The 16,516-nt window shown below is 37.8% G+C and overlaps 1 protein-coding gene across 1 annotated transcript; it reads left to right on the plus strand.

Annotated features, from left to right (window-relative positions):
* The first annotated feature begins 252 nt into the window (after window positions 1–252).
* Window positions 253–15,447, plus strand: LOC136264991 (tripartite motif-containing protein 2-like). The gene is made up of 2 exons (XM_066059754.1): window positions 253–352; window positions 12,950–15,447. The coding sequence occupies exon 2, from the start codon at window positions 12,980–12,982 to the stop codon at window positions 15,194–15,196; it is 2,217 nt and encodes a 738-aa protein (XP_065915826.1). The 5' UTR covers window positions 253–352; window positions 12,950–12,979; the 3' UTR covers window positions 15,197–15,447.
* The last annotated feature ends 1,069 nt before the right edge of the window (window positions 15,448–16,516 follow it).

Raw genomic sequence — 16,516 nt, forward strand, 5'->3', positions numbered from 1 at the left:
CAGCGTCTCATAATACCCCCATATGTCTCATAATACACACATCTACAGTGTTCCAGAAAAATTATCATACAGATCACCACAAAGCAGGAATTTTTTTGAATTTTTAGGTTAATGTAGTTTATGGGTACACTTTTCCATAGTATCAGTGTGAAATACCAGGGTTACAGTTTTAGGTAACTTCAATGCTTTGAAGTTAAGTGTCTCATAACTACCACCACTACTCTACCCCCGGTACATGTTTAGCTAGGGATTCTCGTGATTCGCGCTAGGAAAAATAATTACGTTTGACGCCAGCCCTACACTCTGAGAATCTCGCTGAGAATCGGGAGAATCGACTAAGTTTATTGACACGGTTAGTTACTTGTATGGAAAATAAGGTATGAAGGGGCAGGGTCGAGAGACTAATTATCCGGCAACATGACAAGACAAGTCAAGATCAGTTTCAAGGCACTTCCATACCGCCAGTTGATACAGATACACTTGCGACCGGGATCAAGAAACGAAATTTCGCCTTGATCGCTTGATCTCATCTATAAAAGAGCCTTGATTCTTGATCGTCTATCGTTAAGAGTAAATTCTCGTGTTCGCTAAAAGTTGGCCCCTTTTCTGTTACACCTTATCAGTCAGTAAGTCAAGTCACTAGGTCTAAGTCCTTGAAATTAGGTTAGGTAATCCTAAGGCTGCAGCACATGTTGCTGTCAGACCTTCAGTGCTGGTCACTGTAAAGCGCTAATAATAATAATAAATAATAAGGCCCCTATTCGGTGATTATTAGTTTCTCATCCAGCCTTTCTAATTATTATGATGCGGGCGGGAGGGTAACACACTGATGTACAGACCTTGTCCAAATTGTCTTTCTTTCTTACTACAAACATTTCCTTCACCAGCTGATTCTACTTTTCGTGATCGCCAACTGTTTTTCGACAGTCAACTGAAAGCCTGCTTTGATGAAGTCGATAGAGCACGATTGCAACTGGCACTGCAGCAATTTGCTAAAGTTCTCCTGGTGATATATAGCGCATTGTAGCGTTCATCAACAAAAATTATAACAGTTTGGTATCACGTGTTCTTCTGAGCATGCGCAGAGTAAATAATGGCTTACCATGCGGTAGCTTAAGAAGGATGCGGGCGGTGGATGAGAAACTAATAATTACCAAATAGGGGCCTAATAATTAGCTTTCAAAGATGCTTGATCGGCACTTTCTCGGACGTCTTGATTGCTTTATTATTTATCTGATTTGTCAAAAAAGACAGGGTGACACCAAAAAGCAGAGCCTGTACAAGGGTGTTTCCCTAGAAGATACAAAACCAATCACTGTACAAAAGCCCCTTGATCGCTTGATTGAATCTTGATCCCGATTGTAAGTGTTTCAGCAGACAATATTGAAGCGACTACCCCTTGAGTTTCCGCATGATCAGCACGGTAGCCAGTGTTTGTGTTATAATTATATTGTATGTCTTGGTTGTTTACTTCGAATTGCTCACTTCACAAAACATTCGGTTCAGTTTTCAGCCCTCAGTGAATACTGTACCAATGCATATAGTACATGATACTATGACCAATATAATTACTCCCGAGTACGGTGGGTGGAGCAATTATCTGTTCTAATGTCAGTACTGTGGTGTTATGAACTGTACATGTATTTTGCCCAGTACACGTACAGGGCAGATCACTTGTCCCATACTCATATGGGCATTCCATATGCGTATGGGCAGCCCATATGCATATAGGACAGCTCTCCCCTCTATTTTAGCTACTTGGGCTTGATGGACTGCCATCCCCAGCTCACCCTAGCCACATATGATTTAAAGATGCTCGTGTATACAGTATTAGCTACTCCTGACCAGTCAGGGGCAATTCTGAGGTTTCCAGAAACTGAAATATTAATTGCTGCAAAATATCGATACGTTTCAAAGCTACAGTGCTAGTCTCGCGTTTCCGTGCAGCCACTTATCGATTGGAAATTATAAGCGGCTACACGGAAAGGGTCTGGCCACACAATACTACTACAGTACATAATACAAACGCAGTGGTGGATCTAGGATTTTTGAAGGGGTTTCTGAAGTAATAATGGAAATAAATATAACAAAAGTTCTGAGGAAACTCAAGAAATTTTGATGTTGTAGCAAGTTTTGAGATTCTAGAAGATTTTAGGCTACCTTAACTACTGAGCATTTAACTAATCTGTGGTAATGGCTCAAATCTTACCAATCTCAGTGTGTCAAAATGCTATGCAATGTTCTCTCAGGAGTACCACAAAGTAGTGTCCGTGGGCCACCATTTTTATCAATGATCTTCCAGAGAGTATTTGCTCTTCAATTTCTTTTCTGTTTGCTGATGATCTATATATATAAAGCTGAAAAGCCGTCTGTCCGTCACGCCGCTTACTCACCAAACTTGGTGCAAATCGACACAATCTGTAGCACTCATCATCCGCCTACTCTAAGATTGTTATCATGAGTTCACGCGTACTTCCATTCGTTCTCTACAGCGCGTAGAAGGCCAAGATGTAGAGAAAACTTGAGCAACATTCCTTTGAAAACCACAGCACATACTGTTCAAGTGGTAGAACGCCTGACTAGCGTGTAAGAGGTCGTGGGTTCGAATCCACGTGTTGGCAGATTTTTTTTCTTTCTACTCAGTACCTTGCAGATTTTTTTTCTTTCTACTCAGTACCTTTTTGTGCACACCTTTTTAAAGCACGACTTTTCGTATGCAAAGCACGTATCGACACCGGACTTTAGCGAAATTAAATGCCCATCATCTGGCAACTCGAGTGTTGTTGTAGCAAATTAATACGTGCTTTGTTTGCTCTTTATAGGGCATTGAAGGCACTGGTGTAGGGAAGGATCACTGAAAAATCGAGCTACATTCCTGTCAAAACCACAGATAAACGATTGTGCACCTCCCTTAACCCCAAGTTATTATACCCAACCTGGGTTCAATCCCCACCTAGGTCATAACTTCTTTTTTTTTCACTTTTGGCACCTTTTTGATGCAAACTCTTATGCTCAGTTTTTCAGCACTGGCACTTAACTGCCTCACATCATAGGGACTTTTATAGCACTTTTGGAATAGGGCAGGCAAATTGTCAACATATTTGTCCATCTGTGTGTTGGTCCAGTGCATGTGTTATATTAGAGTAGGTAAAAGCTTCTTTCACCAGTATCCAGAATATCTGCATCTTTTTTAAAGTACTTAGGAGTGCACTGACATGCAAAACTGTTTGTTCAGATTTACCTCATTACTGCTGTAGTAAATAGGCAGCTTGCATGATTGGACAGATACTACTGTGCATCTGAAAAATGGTAATACTGGAACCATACAGATACCATAGTTTACACCGAGGAACTGCGTCTGACCTGGCACAACTGTTTCACTATAATCCTGCTCACTCTAAAGGATCGTACATTACCTAAATCGTCAATTACACTGTAGGGTGTTTTAAACCTGGGTTTTTGTATGGCAAGAGGTATACCTTATCAGTCAGTAAGTGAAGCCATTAGGTCTAAGTCCCTGAAATTAGGTTAGGTAATCCTAGGGATGCAGCACATGTTGCTGTCAGACCTTCAGTGCTGGTCACTGTAAAGTGCTAATAATAAATACTTTAGGTTTAAGGAAGAAAATCCATCCCTCCTGGAGGAAGACTGAGTGTGGCCCCAACTAGACATTGGGTGACCTGCAGTTGGAATCCTGGGGCTGGAGGGATTTTTTCCTTACTTTGGCCCCTTTTCTGTTACACCTTATCAGTCAGTAAGTGAAGTCATTAGGTCTAAGTCCCTGAAATTAGGTTAGGTAATCCTAAGGCTGCAGCACATGTTGCTGTCAGACCATCAGTGCTGGTCACTGTAAAGTGCTAATAATAAAACAATAATAATAATAATATGTGTCACTGCAACATCAGAACTGATGTGCATAGCATAGGACAAGTTCTGAATCTTTGCTTGCCATGCAGTAACTATGTAATTGCAAATTGTGTTGGTTTAAATTATGCCCAAAGTTCATTTCTCTTTGTGACAGTCGGTAAGGTAAACATCATGTAGAAACTGAAACTGTAAATACCATGTGTACACCACCTGTATGTAATGTAGGTATACTGTATATACAATTGCCTTAGCCCGCATGCAGTTTAACTAATTAGCCTTGCATGCTCATTATTTCACTATATGTACTGCAAAAAGATCATGTACTTTAAAGTACTATCAACATACATGCTACACAGCAAATATAGGATGCTATTTATGCTTGGTTCCCAATATATTAATTATTATTGCATTAGGTGTCCTGCATGTAAAGCAGCAAAGGTTTTGTTTGTTCTTTACACCACGTTGAAATCACTGGTAGGGAAGATACATTGAATAATCGAACTACATTCCTGTCAAACCCACAAACAATAAACTTTAGTGTTTTGCATCATTAATTTCAACAGGATGGCATAAGGAAACCTCATGCTCTTTAAAAATGTGACATCACCATGTACTCTACATAGCTACATGAGCAGTGCTGGTGTTTAATGCTTGGTCCCTCTTCCTGGCATTAAAATGTTTAATGTGGAGATGGTCCTGTATGTAGGGCAGGTACCAATGCTAGTACTAAATGACTGCAGATTATCAATTCATATCAAATGACATAGACCAACTTCAAGGGGACATTAACATCATCTAACTCTGGAATTACAACACTAAATTCTTTTTAACGAAGCTGAATTTAGCTGTATGTTCATACAAAACATTGCACAAATACCTTGGTATTACTTTTACTAACAACCCCCAATGGTCAGAGCACTAGCTATAAAATCATTGTAAGAAAAGCCTAACAAACCCTGGGACTTCTCCATTATACTTTTAGGGACAAACACTATCCTAGTGAAAAACAATTATACATTTCCTTAGTCAGATCTCTTGTTCTCAGCTATGGAGTCCACAAGGACATGCATACACTCACATTGGAATGCATTCAATGCAGGGCAATGAAATTCATATTAAATCATTTAACTCAACATAATTTATACACAAATACTGTTTTGGTGTTAATAATCCAATATAATAATCCAAATATTTTACATAAGCTCAACCAAAAACAGACCACACCCTACAATAGCAAGATAACATTAGAGTCATTATTTTATAGATTTGATGTCCATTTTGTCTTGTTATAGGGAGTATTTTGAAATAGTTGTTTCAATACTGACTAAAGATGAGGTTTGTATAGGTAGTATTGGAACACTATTTTTGCTGTGTAAATTTAAAAACTCAACTTGAGCAGCTAAAATTGCTACCACTAATGTACACATACACTACACATTATGGATTCAATGACTAACGTTTCTAGTAAAGTGTCCTAAGCAGCTATCTGATTATTAACATTCAATCAACATAAAAGTAGTAGTAAGCTAATGAAAATAACTGTAAGCTATACAAGATCTGGAAACTTTTGCAAGTTACCGTAGTTCATTCCATATCACCTTCCATACATCAGCACTTCTATTTCAGCAGAATTGTCAGACTGTGGAACCATCTACCTGTAATTGACACATCTCTTTAGTACATCAACTTAAGCGACATTTATAAACTATCTCCAGGAAGAATTCTTAATCCTGATTTACCCTGCAACTTTCGTACTGTCTGTTCTTGTTATCGATGTTCAGCCATTCCAGTTTCCACACTTTTAATGCAATTAACTTTGATCAGTGACTCAACACAATTTAGCTACTTGTAATTCACTCATGCACACACTGTATGCAAAGCTGCATGTAGTTCAATTTGTTTTCAGGCTACAGGAACGTCGAGTCCTGTAGGCCTTCAGCTTTTATGCTGTGAATTTTAATAAAAATATATAGTTTAGACTGTGAAATAAATAACTGTAGGGCGAGAGTTGTACTAAGTTGTAGCCTGACCACTCTATTAGAGTGACTGTTAAAGTATCTTGATCACTCCCTATAAAATAAAAAGTAAAGTTTTGTTGGGGGTTGAATAGCTATAATGCATGGATTCCAGTTAAATGTAATTGGATGCATATAGCTTTGAAATACTGTATAGTATAGCAGTAGTTTTTCCATTGTAAATTGCTAACACAACTCAGTCTCTACTAGAATTGCTATAACTACTCAGCTAAGTTTGAAAGGGATTATGTTGAAACCAAAGGAACCCATCTAGATTCGCCACTGCATGAAACTGTCAGGACTTGAGTAGCTCTGTAACTAGCTATGTAGCTAGTTGGTTAAATACAAGATTTTAAAATGAAATTTTATCATCTCCTTGGATGAAGGAATTAACTAATAGATCGATTTAAGCTAGTGACCCATATACGTATGGACACCCTGTACATGTATGGGTATCCCATACGTGTATAGGAACTTAGGAAGCCCGTATAGGACAAATACGCATATGGGTCACAACAGTGGTAAAGAACATGGTCAAAAAAGTCTCACTATGCACTGGCACCCCCGTCCCTCACTAAGCCCCTGTCACCATTGCATTGGCAGTTAACATGCTTTTTCATAACTGTACTGTACCTCCCACATTGATAACTGTGCATAGGGATTTCCAAACAGATCTAGATTAAAACGTTTAACATCCTGGAGTTCAATGATACAAGTAGCTAAGAAAATATTAAGGAATTTTAAATTTGATTAGAGATCACAAAACAAAATTAAGGGAGGTCACCTACACCTTTAGATATACTAGTGGTCTAATTGGTAAGTTATGGTGACTGAATTAGGGATTAAATGTCCACTAGTACCATATGGAAAAAAAGCTTCGGCAAATCAGTAGTGATCATCATACAGTATGGTAGTACTGTATATTGGGGATCACAGAGGTTTCGGTCTTTCTGGCAAAAAAAAAATCTGCTTCACAATACCATCCTGGTGCCTTGGCAGTATTAACCAAGCCCAAAAGTGTCTTCAATGTGGCCCCAAATGCTGCCAATAGATTATTGTGATATTTTTTTAATTTAGTCAGTGGAATATTCTACTAACTAACTGCCTTGCCTGATGCCTTCAGGCAAGCGTAACTCGATAACGGCTAAGGCTACAGGCTTGATTATTTTTTTACTGTTCAACATTACTTCGTCTCAAGATATGCCTTTTGACATACTGTAGTACTTATGTACTTTTGTCCTTCTTTGTGTCCCATTTCTTTCTGCTGACTGCCCAAGGTGTCAATCCGTGGTAGTGCGATGTATGACTACCCATTTGTAAATGGAAATCATCTGTAGTTTCCATCAACAGTAATCCTACCATATCAATTTCACCAGGAACGATTGCTTCAGCAAACGAAAGGGTTACTGGCATAATAGATACTTCAGCTGTCAGTAACAAAGGCAGCAGAGGGTCACATCAGACAGTAACGGCAGCCCAAAAACCATCAGTTGCCCAGAGGGCTGCAGAATATGGGACTACAGCTGCCATGAAATTCTTCACAAAGAACTATTCAGAACTGTCTAAACAGTTGGAAAAACTAGCATCTGTCAGCTAAAGTACTTGTATCAAGAATATCTGCAAGACAAGAGAGATGTTCCCAGTTATAAAGATTTCCAAAAAAATGGCTGTCTGCTGGAAATGTTAATAGAAGGCGAGTCAAAGTCGTTTAGATCAATTGGGAATTGTGGTAATGAGTTCCATTCTTGTACTGTTGTGGAAGAAAGTTGGTATGATGTTGTGGATATTGTTGGAAGTATGAAGTGATATTGCCTGGTTTATCTGGTCATTAGAAGATAATTAATAGAGATAGATATAGGAATTTGGTTGTGGAATGCTTTGTATAATGTTTGTAGTCTAGATATCTTATGTCATGTTTGAAGCTCTGGCCAGGAGAGATGTTGAAGCATCGAAGTGACTGAGTAAGGCTACGGGCATGATTTTTCACTATCCGATGTCGCTTCACAGCAACAGGTACCTTTTGGCATACTGCAGTACAATGCTTGCTTCATGGACTTACCCGTGTTTTCCTTTCGGTCCCATTTATCTTTGCTGGCAGCACAAGGTGTTGATTCGCAGTAGCACTGCATGATGGTTTCCCTATGTTTGTAATGAGAATCATCCAAATTTGTCATTGTGACTGGATTAACTGCAGAGATCCTTCTCATAGTATTCTTCATTTGTAACACTTTGTAATGGGCTGGATACATCTCAAAATGAAGCACTTCGCTCTTTTTATTTCTGTGATCCCTTAAAATTCCTAAGTACTTGTTAAACATGTATGTACAAGTAGTAGTGCTAACAGGCTTCCTCATATATAACATGCCAGTGAAGTCCACCCTGTGGTACTTTATGGAGGGTCCGTACTCACCCTTTCAGCTGGAATATTGACTTAATTGTAGTTTATCTCTCTAAAGAGTAGCTGAAGTCACTACATGGTGACTTGATTGTAGCTAATCTCTATGCAAGGTAACTTGTAACATAACCAAGCTCTCTAGGTTTACTTGTTGTGTAGCTGAGGTGACTTGTTTGATAGCTGAACTCTTTACAGGGTGACCTGAACTCTCTACATGGTGTAGCTGAACTCTCTACACGATGATTTGCTACTTGCTGGATGTTCTAATAGAAAGACTGCACAATTCAAAGCTTAATCGTGTGATTGTTACATTGGTTTTTCTGTTGTATCTTGGTAGTCTTAATCTTGATTTCCTTCCAAAAGGCACTCCTATGGATGGTTAATCTAACTAATAATAATAATAAAAAAAATACTGGCCAATTTTCAAAAAGCAGTTTACCCCATAAGCATGACAAAAGTTTGATATTATTTTATGCAAATAGTTGATCACACTCTTAATCAAATTTCCACCAAAAGTGATGCTTTCATAATTCCTATAAGTGTGCCAAAATTCAGCTTGATTGGAGTATGCATTTGAATTTTATAGCAGATTTTGCAAAGTGTACTTTAAAAAGTAGAAGGAAAATGGAAGTTTGACTGCTCATAGAGTGTATCTCGGAAATAGCTGAGGCAATTTCCTTCAAATTTGGGATGTGTACTCCCCTACCTGATGGGCACATCTACCGCAAAATTGGTTCCAGTTGGTTTATGGATCATGTAGCTGCATATGTGTGAAAATTGTGTTTTCTTTCTTCTTGTCTACAGTGTGGCACACCAGCCTTTTGGCTGCACGGCACAACACAGTGTGTCTTGAAGACACCTCTAAAATGGTTTGCCTATGCACAGATTAATTTTATCGATATTCTTATAAGTAGTGGACCCAGTAGCCATGACAAAATAACAGTCTCTTATGTGAGTAACAATCAACTCTGAATATTTATTGAAATCTTGGTCGTTGTACAAATTTTGTTAACGTTTATGTGCACCAAGTTTCAAGACAATTGAGTACACTTTCCTGTTTGATGCATAGTGATTTATTGTATGTAGAGAATAGTAATCTAGAAAGTGGGAACAGGAAAAACCCACGGAAAATGCCTAATATAGTTCATCGTGCAATATACAGGTTGGATTTACAGTGCAATGTGTCTTTGTTGTATTGTTTAGATCCTTTTGCTAAAATGGTCAAAACACTCTAATAGAGCAGTCATTTGGTATGTTGTGATTTTAACACTTTTCAGTAGTGTATGGTGTACCAGGTTGGTGGGAAAAGCTAATTTAAAGGCTCTGAGCCAATAAATGACTTGACACAGACAATTTTGATACTGGTTTACAACACTATTATACACACAAGTGTGGTGTGCCAGGTTACTTGGTCACACAATGCACTAACGTGTGTCTTGATTGGAGTGTATAATATTACCACACAAAAACAGCCAAGCTGTGAAAAAATGGTGCGGCCTTAAAAATCCTGGGTGAAAAAGTTGTGAAATAAAGGTGGCGGCCCAGAAATGGCTGCAATGATGTTAATGCTAATAAATTTTAACATTGCACACACAGCCATTGTTAAAATTTATATCATTGCAGCCATTTCTTGGCTGCCACCTTTGATTTCACAACTTTTTCACCCAGGCTTTTTAAGGCCGCACCATTTTTTCACAGCTTGGCTGTTTTTGTGTGGATTTCACTTCTTTTTGTACTTTATAAGGCCCCAAAACCAGCCTATGGCTGACTTTGAGGTTTGTTTTTACCCACATTTATTCTTTTCTACAATGATGATTATTGAAGACAGACTTATAAATGTATTTCATTGCATGATTTAATTCAATATTTGATAATATTATTGTAATACTGTAGTAGAGTGCACATTTTTTTGAGGACTTCTAATAGAACATACATAGAATGTTCTAGAACAATCTAGTACTTCTATTGGTAGATCTATGAAATTACAAACGTTTGATCATAGCAGATTTCAACTAGAAATTTCATTAATAAAGCAAAATTAAGTGAAGTGATCAGCCAAGGTAGCAGTGGTTAAGGATGCAGGTGTTAGGTATGGAGGTCCCTGATTCAAACTCTGGTAAGTTTTTTTGCTTTTTTTTGACATTTTTGCACACCTTTTTTGCCCCACAATGACTGCTCTATTAGAGTATCTCGATCCCGCAATTTTACACTTGCTTGGTTTTTGCTTTATAACTTTGTCGCTGTAACTCTATTGCTATTCAAACTATCCAAAGGCACTGCTATGATGATCAGCCCATCTACACACCAGTTTTCAAGCTATTTTTATAATCAGTTTGCCCTGTAGCCGTGACAGAAGTTTAATCTTTTTTTACATGAATAAATGCTCATAACTCCTTGAATATTCCTCAGATTCATAACAAACTTGGTACGCGAATCCACCGTTACACACTCTTCATTTGTGCCAAAGATCAAGGCAATTGAGTTACATGTTTGCATTTTATAGCAATTTTTGCAAAGTGTGGAAAAAGAAATCGAAGCCCCCGTAGCCTCCCATACGGCATAAGAAGAAAAAAATGAAGAAATTAAAATGAAACTTTGAACACTCATATCTCGCAAATGGCTGTTGCAAATTTAATCAAATTTGCTGTGTGGCATACCCTACCTAGGGGACAGCTATAATGCAAAAATGGTGTGCTTTGGAGAAGGGGCCATAGAGCTATGCACGCATGAAAAAGCTGTTTCTTTCTTCCTGTCAATATACTCACGGTGTGGTCACCGGCTTTCTTGGCCACACAACACACTACCGTGTGTCTTGATGTAAATAGCTAAGACCATATTTCCAGAGTGTACATGCAAAGTGCTTGTGACAAGTGTTTTTACTAACTACATAGCTAACTGTTACCTCCAATTGATTAAGTATAACTCAAATATTGGCTAACATGGTTGGTTTGATTCTTCTCAGTTATATAGATATTTCTTGAGCCCAACACATGCTAATATTTGTGCGCTTTTTCTTTCTTTGTGTCCATTTCTAATGCTAACATGTTGATTCACAGTAGTGTTAAGCTAATTGATAATCTTCACACTAAAGTTAAAATGAGGGAGTATATATATGAAGAGATGTTTTGTGTACAGTTTTGTGCCTAATAATCCCTACATCTATTTCAAGATCATGAAGATTTGCACTGTACTGCCAAAAAATCACCCACAAACCAACCTCCTCCATAGCAAATTATCAGTAAAAGTCACCTAACTCCAGACTGTGTTTGTGTTTGGGGCTCTATCTCCGCTATGCAATCGAATTAACCCAACCTTAAAATATGATGATAAAACCTACCCATGGTGCATCATCAGCTATGCAAGTTTCATTGAAATATTTCTGGACCTATGCTCAAAAGTTCAACTACATTTCAATTTCGCATGTTCCTAACTCCTGACACTTATTAATCACGCCTGAAACAGTACTTTGAAAATTGATTCGGAATTTAACTACTGCCATGTTAAACATACATCTATTGCCCACTTCATACTCATTGTTGGGTGTGTTACTTATGTAACAAGCTATGTAGTATTATTACTTCAGTAAAAGTAATATAACGTGCTACATTTCTTGAACAACAGATAGTTACTTTACAAAGTATGAAATAAGTGTATTACTGGTTATTACATGTGTTGCAGTAATATTATTTACTGAACAAACTATTAATGTGTTACTTAGCTATAAAATATTGTTATGTAACATAGTAGTAACATGTCATGCACTTTCTATAGCATGCCATCTTCTGAATACTACGTTGTAACATCATCTTGCACATAATCATTAATCTGGCATCAAGCAACATGGCTATGTTCATGCCATAATGTGATATTTGTAGGTTAAGCAAGAATACTAGTTATGCTTTAATAGCTAAAGGGTATCAGTTCTTGCACTAGCAGGTGAACACCAAACAATTCAAGACAACTTGCTACGTTGCTAGCTAACAGCATGTTTTGGTTACTGTATGGCGTTCCAAGAAGCCTGATGGTTAATGGATGAGGCATGCCAAATGTGTGACCCTAGTCATAAGCAATTGTGTTGTGACAAAAGTAAACAAAATGAGTAAAAGGATAATTAGGAATTATAAATTTGAGTAGGGGTCACAGAAATAAGAAGTAATGAAACAAGAGAGGTCACCTACTCCTGCAGCTACACACTAGTGACCATTTACTGTATCTATACATCAGTAGTATAACCTGTTACTATAGTATACCCATGACTATACTACAGAATTAAATGCATGTCCACTAGTATAGCTGCAGGTGTAGGCAGCCTTTGTTGTTTAGTTACCTCTTATTTCAGTGACCCTACTAAAATTTAAAATTCCTAATATTGTGTAAGTAGTAACACAAACCAGCATGGGATTAAATGTATGCATCAGGGTGATGATCTTCCTTATTTCAGCACTACATACTAGCTTATAAAATCCCTAATTTTTCTGCAGCTAAAAGTTTGGTATAATCATGCACTGTAGCTGCTGTACCCTTGGTTTCTAACTCTATAAACCCTTTGCAGATCACATCATTGTTCCACAGTTTGGTGTTATAGTACATGCAGTATAGTTATAGGTAATAAGATGCAGGTATTTTCTTTGCTATTACAGTAATTGTCCTCCCTTTGTTTGTTGAAATGTAGCTTGCTCAGTATTCACCTGTACAATACAAAATGGCTGCTAATCAAGTAACTGAAAAGGTTCCCATTTATCTCAGTTGCCCTGTTTGCCATGAACTATACAAGAAACCGAAATATCTTCCTACATGTTACCACTCATACTGTGAAGAGTGTCTGGTGACGTTGCAGGCAGGATCTGACTTGATTTGTGCAGTATGTAAACAGACAACTCAAATTCCTTCCGATGGAGTGAAGCAGCTACCCAATCATCTTTTCCTCACTCGTCTTGCTGATGAGATGACTATCAAGCAGAAGATAGAACGAAATGAAGAAATACTATGCATTGCTTGTATTAGAAAGAGTCCAGTAACATCATTTTGTAGTGACTGTGCTACACTGATGTGTAAGGAATGTGATGAGTCTCACAAGTACAGCAGTGACAAGCAAGGTCACAGTGTGATACAGCTTGATCAGATACGGTCTGAGAAGAAAGATGTTCAATTGCAACTCAAGTCAACAAAGAAAGCTCAGTGTCAAGATCATGATATGGATCTACTTTTCTACTGTGAAACATGTGACCAGTTGGTATGTCACTATTGTACTACAAATGATCATGCAGGACATGAACATGGTTCTGTGAGGAAGATGGCAAAACAACATCTAGACAAGATGAATGAAGTTATTAAACCAGTAGATGATATGATTAATAAATTGACCACAAGTGAGAAGGAAATCTCTTCCACCGGTGAGAAGATTGAGTCACAGGCTGCTGAAGTTGAACAAGAAATTGACAGTTACTTTGATCACTTGGAACAAAAATTAAAACAACAAAGAGAAGGTCTAAAAAGAGAATTACATGAAGTATCAACACAAAAGAAAAAAGTAATTTTACTTCAACAACGACAGCTTCAACATGCACGATCACAACTTGAACATGTGAAACAACTAAGTGAGGCAGTGAAGAGTGAGTCAGATCACCATGAAGCATTGTACATGAAAAAGCAAATCAGTAAAGATGTGAAGAGGTTAGAGGATAGCTACAAAACCCTGGAGACTAAACCAGTAGAATTTGCAAATCAGAAATTTAGCAAAGGACATAGACGATCTTTTCCATACTTTGGCTATCTGTCTTATGGTGACAATTCCTCATTTAATACTGCAATTGCATACATTCCAGCCTACGGACAGGTTGGTAAGGAGATGAAGTTCACCATTACAACCAAAGATCCCAATCATTGCCCTTGCCAAAAAGGAGGTAGTAAAATTACTACTCAAGTAAAGCCAAGAACAGGAGAGGTTTTCACAGCTGAAGTTAAAGACAACCAAGATGGCAGCTATACAGCCTCTTTTACTCCCACCCAAATTGGAGAATTACAGGTCTCAGTATTCAGTAATGGAACAAAAATTAACAAACATCCACTCAGTGTTCAGATACACCAGCACACTACGCTAGATAAACCTAACAAGATTGTGAATGATGATGGAAAGATGGGTGAGCCATGGGGTATTGCATTTGCCAAGGATGGTGTGTGGGCCGTAACTGATGATTCCAACCATTGTGTATACATATTTGATAGCCAAGACCAACTGACAAGGAAATTAGGCTCCAGTGGTAATGGAAATGGCCTGTTTCATAATCCTCGGGGATTAGCATTTGATGCCAATAACCACTTGCATGTGGTTGATAGTAATAATCACAGAGTACAAAAGTTTGACATCAATGGTGGCTATTTACTACAGTTCGGCAATAAAGGATCAGGTGATGGTCAACTAAATGGCCCATTTGGTATCACAGTGTATAATAATAGAATATTTGTTGCTGAATATCATAACAATCGCATCTCAGTGTTCCACTGTGATGGTCGGTTTAGCAATGCTTTTGGGTCAAGTCAGTTGAACAAAGCCACAGATGTAGCTGTCACTAATAACAATCAGGTACTTGTTGTTGAGTGGGGTCATCACTGCATCTCCATCTTCACTCTTGATGGTAACTATGTCAACAAGATAAGTGCACAAGGTAGTGAAAAAGGTCAATTGTACTATCCATACAGTGTTACTACTGACTTGTATGATTTTATTCATGTAACTGAATATTCTAACAATCGCATATCAATCTTTGATAAAGATGGTGTCTTCATACACTGCTTTGGATCAGGTGGCACTAGTGCTGGGCAGTTTTCACACCCTCGAGGAATAGCCTATAATCCTAATGGTAGTGTGTATGTCTGTGACCAAGGGAACAAGAGGATTCAAATTTACTCTGATTGTTAACTACAACATTTTTACTTTTACTCTGCTTTTTTAAAAAAAAAATGTTTTACAGCAATGATTTTTAAACTACAGCTGTTATTTTGTAGTTTTCATTACACACACAACTCCAACATTATCATTGATGTTGCTGTAACTAGCTATCTCTTCTTGTAGAATATGAGTTGTAGAACATACTATGCATACATGTAGATAGTTTGTTGTTGTTACATTACACATTATTATGTAATTAATGGTCACAAATTTGTGGAGTTACCAAGATTAACAGTAACTAGTTAGATGATGCATATGTGCCAATTCCTCATGCATTTCTGTCCATATATCAAGCAGGTATAGAAATTTTGTACAAAATAATGGGTAACTTAAACATAAATATTATCTACTCCAATACTCATCCAGTCCCACAAATCTATATGTGTAACAGATAAAGACACCAATTGCAACCTTTGAAGATTTTTTGTAGTGTTAAACCAATTATCAGTGACTGAAGAAATTAAATGTTTGATAGCAGTCATGGATGGTTTGGTAGATTTTGCAAGTAATTCTAATTCTGGTGACCATTCACTATCTCATCTGCAGGCTTCACCCCCCCCCCCCAGTTGATTTATTTATTACTTTACAGATGCACATGCAGAATTACAAGGATGGTGAGACACAAAGATAAGACAGTTTATAGAATTTGCGTGGGTGAGATCAAAGGAAAAGGTGTACTTTAACTTTCATAAAGTACACTTTAGGGCAAGCAGTGCTTTATTGCCCACAAAGAGTGTTTTATTGTAATACTGTGGATTTCATGTCTGTTGAAAAATCCCATACTACGCAACTACAAAATTAATATTACCTGGAATTTATTCCTTATGCAATTGCAGTACAGAATTTCTCAATGAGCATGAAATCCACAGTAAAGCACTCTTTGTGGTCAATAAAGCACAGCTACTCATGTGCTTTAGTGCAGGCTAATAGCCTGTGGCACTTACGCCAGTACAACTAATCACCCAAGCCGGTGAAGGCTGATAGCCCTCATTGCGCTGAGTGGTCAATCATCCCAGTTATACCACTGGATTGCTTTTATAGACATGCCTAAATGCTTCAATGATGGGTGGGAGAAGGTAATGTTGCTGTTACGTTTGTTAATGTAAATGGACAAGTCCTGGAGATATTACGGAAATACTTCACCATGTGTCACAACAGAATCGATTGTGGGTTGTGACCAAAACCTGCCAAAATACACGATGAACATCTACTATGCCAAACTATGGTGAACTATGCACGAGTTACTTTGTTAAACTATTTTGTGTGTGCATTCAGGCTGCTAATTCGTGC

The sequence above is a fragment of the Dysidea avara genome, chromosome 8, assembly GCF_963678975.1.
Source record: "Dysidea avara chromosome 8, odDysAvar1.4, whole genome shotgun sequence".
Classification (NCBI taxonomy): Eukaryota; Metazoa; Porifera; class Demospongiae; order Dictyoceratida; family Dysideidae; genus Dysidea; species Dysidea avara.